At 41.2% G+C, this 18305-nt stretch overlaps 1 protein-coding gene across 6 annotated transcripts in view; it reads right to left on the bottom strand.

Annotated features, from left to right (window-relative positions):
- Positions 1-15312, bottom strand: part of FANCI (FA complementation group I) — a 71097-nt gene extending 55785 nt beyond the window's left edge. Inside the window, exons 1-4 of one of the 6 annotated variants that reach the window (XM_024232409.3) lie at positions 15201-15282; positions 13430-13513; positions 11558-11660; positions 430-502 (exon numbers count right to left, since the gene is read on the bottom strand). In XM_024232409.3, the coding sequence (XP_024088177.2) occupies positions 430-502; positions 11558-11641 (157 nt within the window). In that variant the 5' untranslated portion in view covers positions 11642-11660; positions 13430-13513; positions 15201-15282. Of the gene's footprint in view, positions 1-429; positions 503-11557; positions 11661-13429; positions 13514-14580; positions 15132-15189 lie in introns of those variants that run through there. The other 5 variants (XM_024232408.2, XM_054531831.2, XM_002825800.5 and 2 more) reach the window with 5 other exon arrangements.
- Between the last annotated feature and the right edge of the window lie 2993 nt (positions 15313-18305).

The raw sequence follows: 18305 nt of genomic DNA, 5'->3' as shown, positions 1-18305 counted from the left end.
AGACAGGAAAACAAGTATGTCTCACCGGGCATGAAGAATCTCTGTATAAGGCACCTTAAGATACCCCATTGCATTAAACCCCAGAGGTTACTCACCCCTTGTTAAGCATGGATTATGTATTAAACACTGCTGTTCTCTTCTCCACAATCTTAAAAGCACAAGTAAACCAAAGCAGATTTTACGAAAAGCACATTCTGTAATTCCAGGCCCCCAAATAAGCAACACAATCTCAGGTAGCCACTTCAAACTCCCTTCAGTAAAATTACTTAAGTCCACTAGACAGGAAACTGCTGCTGCAGTTGATCTGTAGAATCCTCAAAACATGGAAAATGTTCCAGTGGGGCTTCAAACAGTAAGAAAAGTACCAAAACTAAACAAATCTACCAATGAATGCAGGAGACAGACAGAAGTGACATTAATTATTATTACCTTTGAAGATGGCTCTCAGGAGTGCTCCAGCAACTTTTCCTTTCACTGCTTGATTCTGAAGGAGATTAGTCAACTGCAAAGAAAGAAAAAGCTACAAGTCTCTGGCAACAGTCTTTTACCCCAATGACCGAAACACTCAATATGAAAAAGTACTCTTCTGTCACGTTCAGATCATTCAGAGACGCCAAGTATTACAAACACCATAATTTTTAGACAGAGGAGGGTATATCTTAATATGATCCTGGACTGTCAAGACTAAAATCTATTCATACTCATTCTATAAACATTTATGGAGTACTTAGCACTAAGTTGGGAACATACATTCATCCAACAAATACTTTTTGAGCATGTTATTTTCCTTAGGCGTGTTATAAAGATGAACAAGACAGACACAGTAATTTGACTCAGAGTTCATAATAGAGCAGGAGGGGAAAGGATGGTAGAAAAAAAAATTGTAAAAGAACCAAATAAGAGGCTGAGATAGACAAGAAGAGGAAAGGAAGGAAATTTCATCTAGGGTAGTAAGGGGAAGCTTCTCAGAAGTAAGGTGACATTTAAGTAGAGACCTGGAGGACAAGAAGGAGCTAATTATTCAAAGGAGTTAGAGAAGGATATTCCAGATGGAAGTATGATCATGTGCAACGGCCAAGCAGCAGCAAAGAACTCGGCATATTTGAGGCCAAAGGCTTGCTTAAAAAAAAAAAAAAAAAAATCAACATGGCTAGAGAATAATAAAGAAAAGAGTAGTAGAAGATGAGTTTGAAGAGAAACGGGAAAGGACCAGATTATGAAGAATCTTACAGGCCATGGTAGGAAGTTTAGCTTTTGTCTAAGTGCAACGGAAGTTACTAAAGAGAAAAGAAGGAAGTGAGATGATAGATTTTTCAAAAATCATCCTTGCTCCTTGTGTGGAGAATGGGTTATGGGGGTTTAAGAGTGACATGGGGATACCTGTTAGTAGACTGCTACCATGTTTAAGAGAGAGATGACAGTGGCCTAGACCAAAGTAATAGAGGCATTATGAATTGAATTGTGTCCTCCCCACATCCCCAAATTTCATATGTTGAAGTTCTAACCCCCAGTACTTCAGAATGTGACCTTATTTGGAAATTGGGCTCTTGTAGGTGAAATTAGTTGAGGTCATTAGGATGGGTCCTAATCCAAAGACTAATGCCCTTATAAAAAGGGGAACTCTGGACACAGAAACACAAACAGGGGGAATGTCAGGTGAAGATGAAAGCAGAGATCAGGTGATACAAGCCAAGGAATGCTAAAGGTTGCCAGCAAACCTCCAGAAGCTAGGTGAGAGACACAGAACAAATTCTCATAGCCCTCAAAAGGAACCAACCCCAACAACACTTGATCTTGGACTTCTGTGAAACATTAAATTGCTGCTATTTAAGCTACCCAATTTGTGGTACATTGTAACAGCAGCCCTAGCACACTAATACAGGAGATGAAGAAAAGTAGATAGATCTAAGATAAATATTTGAGAACTAAGAATAGAAATTCCTTAGTATGGAAGGGAAGTAGGGGGTGGTGATGAAGGAAAAGAATCTGGCCGGGCGCGGTGGCTCATGCCTGTAATCCCAGCACTTTGGGAGGTCGAGGCAGGCAGATCACGAGGTCAGGAGATCAAGACCATCCTGGCTAACACAGTGAAACCCCGTCTCTACTAAAAATACAAAAAATTAGCCGGGCTTGGTGGCGGGCGCCTGTAGTCCCAGCTATCTGGGAGGCTGAGGCAGGAGAATGGCGTGAACCTGGGAAGCGGAGCTTGCAGTGAGCCGAGATCATGCCACTGCACTCTACCCTGGGTGACAGAGCGAGACTCTGTATCAAAAAAAAAAAAAAAGAAATCAAGGAGGACTCCTAAATTTCTGGCTTAAGCAGCTAGCTGGGTGGATAGTGGCACCATCTGTTTACGTGGTGAAAATTTGAGATTAAGGAAGCATCTAAATCACCCTGAGAGCTTACTAAAACAAATTTCCAGGCTCTACCCACAGTTTATGATTCAGGTCTGCTGTGAGGCTCAGAACCACTACTCTGAGATATTCAAGTGGAAGTGCCAAATAGATGACAATGAAATATATGCCAAGTGGAGCATCAATGGAAACAGATGAGACCATCCAGGAAAGAATATAAAGAGAAGAGAAACACCGAGAGTCAGTCATTAAAAAGAGAAGCAGCTGCCAGCAAAGATAATGGAGAAAGTGAGGTCAATAACACTGGAAGATAATCTCGAGAGAGAAGTGTCACAGAAGCCAAGACTAATAAAACAATAAACTATCTCTTCCACAAGTACATGAGGCTGGTGTTTCTAGCTGGAGACCATCTCTCTTAAATATATAATAAAGAAGTACCTGACTACTCTTGCCTATACCTTCCAACAGAGTACTTGGTCCTTGACATAACCCTTAGAGCAGCAGTTCTCAACCAGTGATTTTTGTCCCCCAGAGGACACTAGACAATGTCTAGAAACATTTCTGGTTGTCACAACTGGAAAGATGCTGTTGGAATCTAGTAGGTAGAGGTAAGGGATGCTATCAAACATTCTGCAATGCACTGGACAGCCCACCACGACAAAGATTTATCCGAGCCAAAACATGAGCACTGCCAAGGCTGAGAAGCTGTTGACTCTTTTTGAAATAGTTCAGTTTCAACAGAAAGCAGTGTGGCATAGGAAGAGGGAAAAAAAAAAGCTGGATCCAGAATCAGAAGCCCTGGATGTAAATCCTAGCTATGCCATTTACTAGCTATATAACCTCAGGTAAGTTACTTAATCTGTTATGTGTGTCCATTTCCCCACCTCAAAGGACTGAGATAAAGGGGAGAAGAATTTGCACAGAGCCTAACACACAACAAGTACTCAATGAATGTTAATTTTCTTCTATTGCCTCTGTCCTCTACTCCCCTTCTTCCTCATTCCACTTATGTGATTTTCAGTCTTTCTCTTGACCATGTTCAGTTATGCTTTTCACTACATTTTAAAACTCAGAAATAGAGCAAGTAAGATTTAAGTATCCCTGTTATCTCAGAAGGCTTTAAAATTTTTAAGTAGCAGACTGGAACTACCAAGTTAACAGCATAATCCAAATAAATTTTAGTTTTTTAAAAAAAATAGAACATTCCTCATTTTGTGTTGTCTGATGTTTCATAGACTGAGTTTCATAGATTGAGTTTATGCAGTCTCACAAGAACACAGGTGATACCGTGTCATTCTCGGAGTATCACATCAGGAAGCACATGATGTCCATCTGTCCCTCGTTGGTGATATTAATTCTGATCCCACTTTATAATTACTTCCCCCACCCTGTCCCTTTGCCACCAGTAAGCAATTTATAGGGAGACACTTTTAAGACCATGCAAATATCTTGCTCCTCATCTAATTTTCTCCCTGTAAAATGGAAAAGCCCAGCAGAAACCACTGTTACCAGGTTATCAAAGTCAGTATCACCAGGAATAACACTGACATCAAGAGCTCAGTGATTTGATACACTAAAAAGGGCATGGTACCATTTTTGTGGTCCTTACGCCAGGAATACATGACACTGGTCCAATCATGAGACACTGCCAAACAGGCCCTAATTGAGACACATTCAGCAAAACAACTAATCAATACTCCTCAGGGCTATCATGATCAACAGAGATAAGGAAAGACTGAGAACTATTGCAGAGTGTAGGAAATCAGGGGGAAATGACAACTAAGAGCAATGTAGGATGCTGAGTGGGATCCTGGAACATAAAGAGAACATTAGTGAAATAATTACTGGGGAGAGGTGGAATAAGGTTCTTAGCTTCATTAATTGTATCGTATCAATGTTTTTAAAGTCCCCCTGGATTTAGCATCCATTGGTATTTCTTGCCTGGTTCAATCTTTACTATGACAATTGCAAAGTAATGATTTTCCAACTCCTGCACTGTAAGCAAGAGAACTCCTTTCTACCCATGTATTCATTCACTTACTTTACTTACCTTACTTAGAGACAGTCTTCTTTGTCACCCTGGCTGGACTGCAGTGGCACAGTCATACCTCACTATAACTTCAAACTCCTGGGCTCAAGCAATTCTCCTGCCTCAGCACCCCTCCAGTTAGCTAGGAATACAAGCGTGTGCTGATATGCCATGCTAATTTTTTAAATTATTTTTTTGTAGAGGTGGGTTCTCACTATGTTGTCCAAGCTGGTCTCAAACTCCTGGACTCAAGTGATCCTCCGTCCTCGAACTCCCAAAGTGATTTATTTATTATTAGTATGGACTTATAAATCTCTGTATTTTTCAATGGTTCATTACTGAACTTATTTTGATGCTCAAATAGTCCCAGATTTGGCCAAAGGGAAACCCTTCAAGCTGGCTCTTCTGTCTTTGTGACATGCCCCCATTGTCTTTTTTGAGCACTTCTTTACTTTCTGGTATAGCAAGATGTTCCAGGGTCATCTTGTATCCATCCTGCCCACGCATAAACTTAGCCATTTCTCTGAAGAGCCCTGGTTCCCTTGAGTGAGGAATGGTTATGAAAGAGCAAAGATCTAGGTGATGGGTGTGTTTGTTGTTACTATGGCATCTTTTTAAAATTTATTTATTTATTTTTTTATAGAGACAGGATTTGACCATGTTGCCCAAACTGGTCTTGAACTCCCGGACTCAAGTGATCCACCCACGCAGTTTCCCAAAGTGTTGGGATTACAGGCGTGAGCCACCGCACCAAGCAACTATGGCATCTTTGCTTCATGGTTCTTTCAGTGGAGAGAGCCAGGAAATGTATGCATGTTTATACACATAAAAATATACATGGGGCCAGGTGTGGTGGCTCCCGCCTGTAATCCCAGCACTTTGGGAGGCCAAGGCAGGTGGATCACTATCTTTCATTTTAATTTATATTTCTCTTATTATGAGTGAAGTTGAGCATATTTTCTTATGTTTAAGGCCATTTTTATATATCTTTTAGTGATTATTCTCATGTTTTTTGCCTTTTTTAAATACAATTTTTTTATCTCCACCCCCCCAAGTTATTTATGAATTAGGGATATTAATCCTTTATCTGTGATACGTTACAAATATTTTTTCCCAGTTTGCCATTTGTCTTTTGACTCTGCTTATGGTATTTCTGGCCACAAAAACTTTTTAACTTATATGTAGACAAACTTATCTTTCATTGCATCTATATTTTGTATAACAGTTAGAAAGCTTTTCACTGCACTGAGCTTAAAGAGAAATTCATCCATGTCTTCTTCTAACATATACTTATTTATTTATTTATTTATTTATTTTTTAAGAGACAGAGTCTCACTTTCACCCCTGTTGAAGTGCAGTGGCACAATCACAGCTCACTGTAATCTCAACCTCCTGGCTCAAGCGATCTTCCCACCTCAGCCTCCCAAAGTGCTGGGATTACAGGGATAAGCCCCTGTGCCCAGCCCTAACATTTATTTAGATTTGTTTTTTACATTTAAATTTCTGATTCATTTGGAGCTTTCTCTTGAATATGAGAAACAGATCTAATTTCATGTTTTTTCCAAATGTCCATCCAGTTGTTCCAATATCATTTGTCAAAGATTATCTTTATTTCAGTGTTTCAAGATGTAATTATATACTAGATTTTACTTGTAGTTGGGTCTATTTTGAGACTTTCCATTCTTATGCATTACCTGTTCTATTCTTTGTATCCTATTCCGTTTCTGTTCATCTACTCATGTACCAGTACTGCACTCTTATTTATAAAAGTTTTTGTGGTGTTTAGTCTCTGCTATGGTTAATCCTCTCTCAGAGCTCTTTTCAGCTTTTCCCTAACTATTCCTGTGTGTACAATTTGCTATATGAATTTTGCAGTCAACTTATCTAGTTAGACAAAATAGCTCAATGGGATTTTTATTGGTATTAAATTGATAAATTAACTTTGGAAGAATTGACATTTTCATGATGTTGAGACTCCCCAATCAAGAACAGGGGATATCTTCCTAGTTTTCTACTTTTGTCCTTTAGAAGTGTTTCATAGTTTTTTTTCACATGGGTTTTGGAAATTTCTCAGGTTTATTCCTGTTTTAACTTTTCTGTTGCTATTGTAAATGGGGCTTTCTCATTTACTGTATCTTTTTTTTTTTTGAGACGGAGTCTCACTCTGTCGCCCAGGCTGGAGTGCAGTGGCGTGATCTCAGCTCACTGCAACTTCCGCCTCCCGGGTTCAAGCAATTCTCCTGCCTCAGCCTCCTGAGCAGCTGAGACTACAGGCATGCACCACCACGCCCAGCTAATTTTCGTATTTTTAGTAGAGTAGGGGTTTCACCATCTTGGCCAGGCTAGTTTAGAACTCCTCACCTCAGGTGATCCACCTGCCTTGGCCTCCGAAAGTGCTGGGATTACAGGCGTGAGCCACCTTGCCAGGCCAACTGTATCTTCTAACTGGCTATTATGTATGAATGCTACTGATTTTTGCATATTAATTTTATATTCTGCTACTTTGATGAATTCTGTTTATAGATGGTTTTATCACAGATTCTCCAGGGTTTTCCAGGTATACTATCATGCCATCTACAAAGAGAGACGTTTTATATTTTCTTTTTTTTTTTTTTTAGATGGAATCTCACTTTGTTTACCCAGGTTGAAGTGCAATGGTGCAATCTGGGCTCACTGCAACCTCCACCTCCCAGGTTCAAGTGATTCTTCTGCCTCAGCCTCCTGAGTAGCTGGGATTACAGGCACACAACACCATGCCCAGCTAATTTTTATATTTTTAGTAGAGAAGGGGTTTCACCATGTTGGCCAGGCTGGTTTCGAACTCTGGACCTCAAGTGATCTGCCCACCTTGGTCTCCCAAAGCGTTGGGATTATGGGTGTGAGCCACTGCACTCAGCCTTTATTTTTCTATTATTATGCCTGTGATTGTTTTCTCTAGGTTAAATGCATAGGTTAGCCAACCAGAACATTATATAGTAGTGGAGACAGCAGGCATCATTGCTTTGTTCCCGGCCTTAGAGGAAATGTCTCTATGGTTTCCCACTAAGATGCTGACTCTAGAATTTAGATACATACATTTTATGATGTAAAGGAAACAGCCACCCATTCTGATTTTTGTCAAGTTTTTATTAGGAATGAGTGTTGAATTTTGTCAAAGGCTTTCTCTGATCCATGAAGATAATCGTATAATCTTTATAGTAATATACTTTCAAATACTGAACCAACCTTGTATTCCTGCTATTAAATCCCACTTGATCATGGTGTACTTTTTAAAAATGTGGTGTTGCAATCTGTCCCCTAATATTTAAGACTTTTATATCAATATTCATAAGTTACATTAGTCTATAACCTCTTTTTTCTATGCTATCTTTATGAGGTTTAAGGTTATACCTGATAAAGATAGCATAAAAAAATCAATGTTATATTTGTTTAATTCAATGTTATACTTGCTTCATTCAAAGAACTTGGAAGTTTTCCTTTATTATTTATGCTCTGAAACAATTTATGTAGCATTAGGACTATCTACCTGATCTCTAAAGGTTTGACAGAAGTTTCCTGCCAAACTATCTGGGCCTGGTGTTTTTGTATGAAGTAGTTCCTTCTTAACTTTCTCTTTTCTTCTATGGAAACTGGTCTGCTTAAGCTTTCCATCTCAAATTGGCTCAATTTTATTAAACTGTACGTGCCTAAGAAATTACCCATTTCCTCTAGGTTTTCAAATTTATTTGCACAGGAATGTACTGTAGTCTCACAGTATTTTTTGAGATTTTCTCTGTATTAACAGTATTTCTCCCTTGTCATTTCTCATTTTGTGCATGTTTTTACTCCACTGTTTTATTATATTAATTAATGGTGTTTTTTCCCCCACCAAGAACCAAGATTTTGATTAATTTGATCCACTATTTTTCTGTTCTCTACTTTATTAATTTCCACTTTTATCTTTAGTAGTTTGTGTTTTTTGTTGTTGTTTACTTTCTCTTTTTTCTAGGTTTTTGAGTTGGGAATTTATTTATTTTCATTATTTCATTTGTATTGATTTCATTATTTCATTTGTTAAACACTTGTTTTTAACATTATTCCATGGATTTTAACATGTAGTATTTTTGTTATCTGTAATTATTCTTCAAAAATCCTGTAATTTCTGTTTGTATCTCTTTTCATCCAAGAGTTATTTAGAAGGTATTTTTAAATTTTTTTATATATATATATTTTTATTACACTTTAAGTTCTAGGGTACATGTGCACAACATGCAGGTTTGTTACATATGTATACATGTGCCATGTTGGTGTGCTGCATCCATTAACTCGTCATTTACATTAGGAATATCTCCTAATGCTATCCCTCCCCCCTCCCCCCACCCCACAACAGGTCCCGGTGCGTGATGTTCCCATTCCCGTGTCCAAGTGTTCTCATTGTTCAATTCCCACCCATGAGTGAGAACATACGGGGTTTGGTTTTTTTGTCCTCGCGATAGTTTGCTGAGAATGATGGTTTCCAGCTTCATCCATGTCCCTACAAAGGACATGAACTCATCATTTTTTATGGCTGCATAGTATTCCACAGTGTATATGTGCCACATTTTCTTAATCCAGTCTATCATTGTTGGACACTTGGGTTGGTTCCAAGTCTTTGCTATTGTGAATAGTGCCACAGTAAACATACGTGTGAATGTGTCTTTATAGCAGCATGATTTATAATCCTTTGGGTATATACCCAGTAATGGGATTGCTGGGTCAAATGGTATTTCTAGTTCTAGATCCCTGAGGAATCGCCACACTGTCTTCCACAATGGTTGAATAGAAGGTATTTTAATTCCAGGTAAAAGTGTCTTTGTTTTTTGACTTTTAGTTTCAGTTTTCATTTCCAGTTTTATTGCATTGTGATCACAGAGAATAGTTTGTAATAATTCTACCTTATGGGACCTACCCATGTTTTCTTTGTGCTCTAGTATATGACACGTGATTAATTTTTATGAACATTCTATGTGTTTAAGAAGATAATATATTCTTATCAAAGTTCTCTGCATATATTTTAAATATTCTTTATATTTTCCACCTCTTTACAATCTGTGCTTTATTTAGTTATCCTCAGCTCTGTATTCCACTTTACTAATTTTCTCTTTAGCAATGTTTCGTCTACTGTTAAACCATTTACTGAGGTTTTCATTTCAAGAAGTTTTCTTTGATGGTTTTCTAAATCCATCCCTTATTTTGTGGGTTCTATTCCTTCATTTACATCTTCAAATATTTTAAATACTAGGTCAGGCAGAGTGGCTCACACATGTAATCCCAGCACTGTGGGAGGCTGAGGTGGGTGGATTGCTTGAGCTCAGGAGTTCAAGACCAGCCTGGAAAGCATGGCGAAACCCCATCTCTGCTAAAAATACAAAAATTAGTTGGACATGGTGGCACATGCCCGTACTCCCAGCTACTCAGGAGGCCGAGGTGGGAGGATCGCATGAGCCCAGGAGGTTGAGGCTGCAGTGTGCCGAGATCGCCCCACTGCACTCCAGCCTGGGCAAGAGTGAGATCCCACCTTTAAATAAATAAAGTTAAATATTGTATTAAGTATTTGCGTTAAATAATTAAAGTTTTTTTTCAGATTGCTCTAAATCCTTGAATATGAATTTTCCCATTTCTGGTTGAGTCTTTCTTGCCACAGGACTTCTTTATGTGTTTTATAATTTTTTACTCTGAGTTCATCTTCTGTGGAACATTTTATCAAATGAACTGCCTGCATATATTACTGACATGCTTAACAAATTTGTAGAAGATAAAAAGGTGATTAATATGGTCAGCAGAATCATACAAAATTATCTTGATGGAGTAAAACAAGATGAATCCAAAAAAGATGACAGTTAACAGATATAAAGTTTGTTGTTCTGGTAGTTGTTTTTAGAAACTGGGTCTCACTATGTTGCCTAAGCTGATCTCGAACTCCTGGCCTGAAGGAATCCTCCCAAAGTGCTGGGATTACAGGTGTAAGTCACCATGCCTGGCCTATATATAGTTTTTAACATGGATTCTAAAAGGACTTCAGAGATAAAGGAAACTTAGCTTAATATCAACATTTACAAAAATAAATATAAGAGCAATGAGACTACAATATAATGTTGCTGCCAAAAAGCTGATTTTGCATTAATGGAAAAATGAGGGAAATATTAGCATTACTCTATCCTAGAGTCAGAAAACATCTGGAACACTGTCTTCAATTTGACAGTGTTCATGCCTTCAATTTGAGGCATGAAACTTTAAATAAATAATTTAAATGCTAGTTTCAATCAAATCTTGTCTATAGAATGATTCAAGTTACAACTCATGCAACAAGCCATCTCAAAAAATAGCTATAAAGGCAATCTTGGATAATTTCAAAGAAAAAAAATCAAAGAGCAACGCTGCATCAATTCCTAGTTAGTATGTCAGATAACACAGACTAAGATGCACCTTGCTTCAATAACTACAACACTAACACATAAAAATTCCCTTAAAAACCTAATACTCATCAATTGACAGAAAAAGGAAAAAAATCCCATGATACTCAATGTCTTTACTTGTTTATACATATACCTTGAAGAGGGATTCTTTTCCAGGCAGGGACCTGGATAGGATGAGATCACTTATGGAAAAAGGAGCAGTATATCAGCTGAGAAAGAACATTAGGAAGAATAAACAGCCTAACATATAAGGCAATTACTATCCCATTTTATAATCCTACACTTATAGTGAAAACAGAGGCCCTAATTTTTACTAATAATTTCAAAATATTTTGCTGCTTATAAACTTAATTTCTTTATGGAAAAATACAGAGAAGCATCAAAATGCAAAACTAATGTCTCAATCAATAATTATAGTCTGGATATTATCTTCAAATAGATTGTTCTAAGGACCATAAAAGTATACTAATTTGCTTTTATAAATACAGTTGTAAAAGCATTCTATTCTTAAGCTATTTCAGGTTTAAATTTGGTCACAAATGCCCTCAAGTTGTCTATTTCTCTCATTCCCTCACCCCAATTTCTTTACATCTATAAATTATTATTAAATAAATCCTTGTCTCCTACAGTGAATGAGGAGTAGATGAAGAAGCAGCATAATTTTTCTTTCTCACATGTCCTTTGAATGTGTCATCATGCCTGACATTTACTTTTAGCAGAACATGCTTCCCAATACTCACATCACCTTCTCTCAGGGTTTGAAGAAATTCTTGCAGTTTGTCTGCTGTTTTTTCTGCTGCTAGAGATAAAATCTTCTGGTCCATTGTTGCTCATATCACAGAACTACAAGGGAAAAACGTCAGAGGTGGGTGAAGATTCCAGAAATAAACTTGTTTTTCCTTCCCTGTTAACGGAATATTTCATACCTATTATGCAAAGGGTGCTCAACAAACTTAGGACTAACTATCTTTGAGTAGGTGATTCTTTTTTCTTCTTCTTCTTAAGCTCAGTGGCAAGATGATTCTTAACCTAACCAAAATAATCCTGAAAATTCCCTGGAATTGCCTTATTAGGAAGCTGTATTCTAATCAAGTGGTTTCATAATTTTTGCCCACACTTGTTACCATCTACTCACCATACTACCTAGAACAAAGCTTCCATTTAACAGCATATCAAGTATGTAATACATTATATATTATCATAAGCATGTAATAAACTATTTGACAAATAAATGAATAAACCAATAGCACTATAAATGCTATGTGCCAATTAAATGGTATAAAAACAAGTGAGAAGGGGAGCCCAAGAGTGTGAGGCCGCAGTGAGCTATGATCATGCCACTGTACTGCAGCCTAGGCAACAAGGTAAGACCCTGTCTCTTAAAAAAAAAAAAAAGAGGCCGGGCACCGTGGCTCACGCCTGTAATCCCAGCACTTTGGGAGGCCGAGGAGGGCAGATCACGAGGTCAGGAGATCGAGACCATTCTGGCTAACACGGTGAAACCCCGTCTCTACCAAAAATACAAAAAAAAATTAGCCGGGCGTGGTGGCGGGCGCCTGTGGTCCCAGCTACTCGGGAGGCTGAGGCAGGAGAATGGTGTGAACCCCGGAGGCGGAGCTTGCAGTGAGCGGAGATCACGCCACTGCACTCCAGCCTGGGCGACAGAGCGAGGCTCTGTCTCAAAAAAATAAAGAAAGGAAGAAAGAAAGAAAAGGTGAGAAGTTAACAAGGTAAAAGATGCAACTGTGTTCTTAAATGTCAAGGCTTCCCAGCAGAGGAAAGCTTGAACTAGAACTTAGAGATTAAATTTAGATAGTCATGACAACTAGGTTGTATACATTATGGAGAAGGGTATCATGAACAAAGGCATTCATATGGGAAATGAGAAATTTCTTTGGGGAAAATGAGTAAAATGGCTGAGGTAGAATCCAAGTGGGAAAATAGTGAGTAGGAAGGCTGGAAAGATAGGCTGGGAGTAAACAGGTTAAGGAATTTAGATTCTATTTCGTAAATTACTGAGAATCATTAAAAAATTCTGAGCAAAAGACAATCTCACAAGATTGCAAGTGTTTGAGGAAACAGAACCTAGCATCTTTGTGCAGATTAAAGTGGGGAGAAGGTAAGGAGAAACAGCAAATGCTAAGAGACCATCTGGAAGTTATTTTAGTGGAAATGATAAAGACCTGTACTAGGGTGGTGACTGGAGAATAGAAAAGATGGGATGAAATGGAGGCACATGAAGCAGATAGAATTCAGTGAGTAGCTATGAAAATAGAAGGGGGAAGTACAGCCTAGTAGAAAGAAAATCTGTTCCTCCTCTTCTTCCTCCTGTGTTTCCCGTCTCCATAAATGGTACCATCATCCACTCAGCTGCTCAAACCAGAAACCTAGGTAACATTCTTAACAACTTTGCCTTCATCCTTCACCACATCCATTACCAAGTCCTGTCAATGTTACCTACTAAATATCTCCCAAATCTGTCTACTTTTCTCCATCTCCACTACTGACACATTACTCCAAACCACCACCATCTCTCACCTGAACTACTGCAATCGTTTCCTAACTTGTTCCCTTCTATGCAGCAACTAAAGTGATGTTTTTGAAACACAAACCTGATTATGTGACTTATCTTCCCTCCATGCCATCCTCATCTTAAAGGTCTTCAGTGGCTTCCATTGCTTTATCAGTCCAAAACCCTTAAGTAAGGATAAAATAAGTCCTGCAAGTTCTGACCCATGCCTACCTCCCTTTCATCATTCTGCTCCAGCCATGCAGAACTGCTTCCAGTCCTTCAAATCTCCAAGTTCTTTCTGCCACAGGCCCTTCCACATGTTTCCATCTGGAACTTAAATAAATATTCCTGCTTCCATCCACTGCCCCCCAATCTTTTATTACTAATTCCAACAAATCCTTCAGATCTCAGCTCAATCCACATCTCCTCAAAAGCTCAGTCTAGGCCGGGCGCAGTAGCTCACGCCTGTAATCTCAGCACTTTGGGAGGCCAAGGCGGGCGGATCACGAGGTCAAGAGATCCAGACCATCCTGGCCAACATGGTGAAACCCCGTCTCTACTAAAAATACAAAAAAAAAAAATAGCTGGGCGTGATGACACGCATCTGTAGTCCCAGCTACTCGGAAGGCTGAGGCAGGAGAATCACTTGAACTCAGGAGGCGGAGGTTGCAGTGAGCCGAGATCGCGCCACTGCACTCCAGCTTGGCGACAGAGCAAGACTCTGTCTCAAAAAAAAAAAAAAAAAAAGGAAAAGCTCCGTCTAGGTTAAATGTTCCCTTAGTACATCCTCTCATGGTACCAGTAAACTCTCTTACATACTGTCACCAATTTTTAATATTACATGTGTAATTATCAGATTAACAAATGTTATCTCCCACTAGACTGTAAGTCCCCTAAGGACAGGGGCCGTAGCTGGTTTTATCACTGTATCTCTAGCACTTAGCACAGTACCTAGCTCAAACCAGGTAACAAATATTTGTTGAACAAATTATTGAACCCCTGTAATAGGGAAAACACTGAACCCAGCACTTTACATTCATTAACATGACCCCCACACCACCACCTACTAGGTAGGTGTAATATTAGCCCCATTTTAGATGAACAACTTTTGGGATTCAGAGATTAGGGAATTTCCCCCAAGATTAGAAGGCTACCAAGTGGCAGAGACAGAAGTGAAACCCAAGTCTGTCCAGCTCCAGACTCCAAGATCCCATGCTTTTGAACTACCGGATGCAAACAGTACACACCAACCTAAAAAGGTGTCCAGCCAGAAGAGGCAGGCGGCTTCGGAGGGGGATACGTTTAAATTAACCTAGGCACATTTGCTAAAATCATCCTAAAACCAGAGGTAAGACCAGAGGCGGGTGGCCGTGAATTCCCTGAACGCGAAGTAGATTCCTTGCCAAGAGACGCCGGAGAGCATCAGAGATCTGAAGCCAAGATCCGAGAATGGCAGAGCCCCGCCGGCGGGAAATGCCGCGGCCTTCCCTTCCGGGTTCCTCAGTTAACAAGCCGTGAGCGCAAATACAGAAACTATAACACGAAGCAGCTGGTGATGGAGACCGCGACCGGACAACAAATGCAAAGCAAGGTTACGGGAAATTTCTCAGAAGTAAGAGCTGAACCTCGGCCAAGGGGGAAGAATTTAACAGAAGGGGCTCCGACTGAGGCACACCCCTAGGAGGGAACTGCGAAAGCTGAGGCAGACGGCGGGAGACAGCGGAACGCGTCTACTTTCCACGCCAGAGAAAATACCAGAACGCCAAGTCAGGACACGAGCCTCCTTTCCCCCACAGAACCGCTCCCTCCCAGGGGCCCAGTCCCACAGCCCGAGCAACTCGCGAGCCGCTCTGCAGTCACCTCGGCCTCACCTCCGCCACAAACTTCCAAAAATCCCGCTCAACCCAACGCCGCCACACTTCCGTTACCCGTAACAACAAGTTCCGCCCTTGCGGCTCACTTCCGCCGTCCGGGTGCCTGCGGGCGGGGTGTACCATGAAGATTGAAGGGGTGCCGGGAAGCGTGCGGGAGCGTCCCAGCTCACAGTCGGAGGGGGGCGCTGCTTATCCGAACTCGCGCTCGGGACCGCCGATGAGCACGCGCGGTGGGACCTGAGCGTGCCCGGCGCGGTGTCCCGACAGGTTCAGCTTCCCTCGTGTCCTGTTGAGGGAGTAGTCAGTGCGGGAGGGGACTCACAATTGGTGGCCCCGCAGGTCTTGGCATTGGAAAAGCCTGGAAGGCAGAGGCGGATTTCATACTCCACCTTGTGCCAAGGGACGGTAACCCCTCAGATGTGAGCCCTCTGTGGCTAGGGGTCTTAATGGACTTTTGGGAGTTGTGGTTTTTGTTTGTTCTCTGTTTTGTTTTGCGCTCCCCTTGCGTAACCCCAGCGTTTAGTGCATAGCCTGGCAAAAGCAGCGAATGTTTGTTAGATAAACAACTGACAGTGGAGCGAAGACCGACAGAGGGTGGGCCGAGATTCTATTTTGGGTTGAGGGAGCACCTTGTGCAAAGGGTCTGAGAGCGACGAGCAAGCAACAGAGCCCCTGGCCAGTTCAGAAGGCGAAGGTGCTCGGTGGGAGTGGGAAGGCGGGGATTTCTAACTCCTTTTCATATTGGGGGCAGTGGGGAACGGCTGAAGGGTAAGGACATGACTGTGTTCGCATTGTAGAATGCTGTCTCAGGCAGGTGAGTACCGCAGAAACTGTTCAAAAGAGATGAGCCAGGTGGGGCGAACCGAAGGCAGGACCCCTTAGGAGACTGTAAGTTGTCCCAGAGATAGGTGGTGGTGGCCCAACCTTGGCAATGGGGACAGAAAGGAGTGGACCGCATGTGAAAGAGATTAGGAGGTAGAGATTTAGGAAGCCCAAATATCCGGATTTGAGGGGGTGTGGGAGTTGTTGAGGAATGTTCAGGCTTGAGCGACTGGGGTTGGAGGGGGGGAGTTAATCCTGCAGTTGACTAACACAGGGAGCACAGGAAAAGGATGATGGGGTGATGATGAGCCCTTCAGAGTTGTACTCACTAAATTTGAGGTGCCTGTGGGATGGCAAGTGAAGGAATGCAAAGATCAGGGAGCATTCAGTCTGGAGCCTGACTCGACTCCCAGCCCTCGGGGGTAGAACGGGTCTACATGGCCAGTTATCGAAGAAACAGAGCTATTGGAGGAGAATGGTGCCTCTCAGCTGTGTAGACCTGCTCCTTGCTTGTGACCCTTCAGCATTTTTTTCCTTCTACATTTCTGTCCCAATACTGAGCTGTGATGTTTAACTAAAACACGACAGCTTGAGGTAGAAGATGATTCCTGAAAGGAACCCTTTACCTTGCCAAGGAAATAAATGACTTTGCCTCATCTCCCCACAAAATCTCCCAGGCTGCTTCTGGGATTCAGCCATGAATCTGTGGGTCTGGGTAGCTAGAACAAGCTCATTAGCCTCTCCGAGCCTCCACTGACGCATCCCAGATCTACTTACTGAATTGCCTGTGTGTGTACCCACTGGCATTGATGCTTCAGGGTTCTTGTCTCCCCTTGTTGCACGAATGCATCATCTGTGTTTTCCATTTGCATTAATAAGTGTTACGTATGCAAAAGAAGAGAAGAACAGATTCATTCAGATTAACAACAATGGTTTTTTCACGCTGGTGCAGGCTTCCTTAACTAAGGAGCAAATCTTATCCGTCTGGTTCACCGACTAGACACTATACACTGAGAAACTAGTGATACACTGATTCTAGAAAATACAGCCAGTTAAAAACAGGTTTACAGTAATGGAACTAAATGTTCTTCAGACCTTGTCAATAGTACTTGTTTAACAACATTATAGCTACTAATATTTACAGGAGTCCAGAGAAAAAGTACAAATGGAAGCCCCTTAGCATTCCCAACTCAGTCCTGCAGTGTGAGGTCTCAGGCTTCCTATACGTGCATGTGGACACCCAGCCTGAAAATCCACACCATGACTCCCCCACAAAGCTGCCCTGTAGCCACCCTTTGAGTCTAGGGCTGTACATACTAGCAGGTCCACTCTAGGGAGGGTGGACCTAGGAAAAGGCCTATCTGGGCCCTGGAAGCAAATTTGAGGATGGTTAAGTAGGTACCTAGAGCATGATCTAAAGGAAGGTGGGTGGGCACATCCTCTAGGTTCCTTGGACTCTGGGCAGAGGAGGACTAATAAGGCCCCCACCCAGCCCAAGAGCTCCAGTTGCTTGGGATTAAGGGCAGTACTGCTTGAGAGAATGATCAAGGTAACACATATAAAGAGCCAAACTTAGAAGCACATGAAAGTGTTATTTCCTTCCAGCAATCCCACTACTGGGTAAATATCCAAAAGTATTGAAAGCAGGATCTCAGCAAGATATTTGTATATCTATGTTCACAGTAGTACTATTTACAATAACCAAAAGGTAGAAACAACACAAATGTCCCTCACCGTATGAATGGATAAAATGTGGGACATATGACCCGGCGCGGTGGCTCACACCTGTAATCCCAATGCTTTGGGAGGCGGAGGCGGGCAGATCACGAGGTCAGGAGATCGAGACCATCCTAGCTAACATGATGAAACCCCATCTCTACTTAAAAATTACAAAAAATTAGCTGGGCATGGTGGCGCGCACCTGTAGTCCCAGCTACTTGGGAGGTTGAGGCAGGGGAATTGCTTGAATCCAGGAGGCGGAGATTGCAGTGAGCTGAGATTGCACCACTGCTCTCCAGCCTGGTGACAGAGCGAGACTCCATCTCAAAAAAAACACAAAAAACAAAAAAACTGTGGGACATACATACTATGGAATATTATCCAGCTTTAAAAGGAAGGAAATTCTGACACATGCTACAACATGGATGAACCTTGAGAACATTATGCTAAAGTGAAATAAGCCAGTCACCAAAAGACAAATACTAATGTACATGATTCCATTTATATGAGATATCTCATCAAATTCATAGAAATACTCCGGGCACAGTGGCTGACACCTGT

Source organism: Pongo abelii, chromosome 16 (genome assembly GCF_028885655.2).
Source record: "Pongo abelii isolate AG06213 chromosome 16, NHGRI_mPonAbe1-v2.0_pri, whole genome shotgun sequence".
Classification (NCBI taxonomy): domain Eukaryota; kingdom Metazoa; phylum Chordata; class Mammalia; order Primates; family Hominidae; genus Pongo; species Pongo abelii.
Note: the sequence above shows the minus strand (reverse complement) of the source record. Positions and strands in the feature narration are given on the sequence as shown.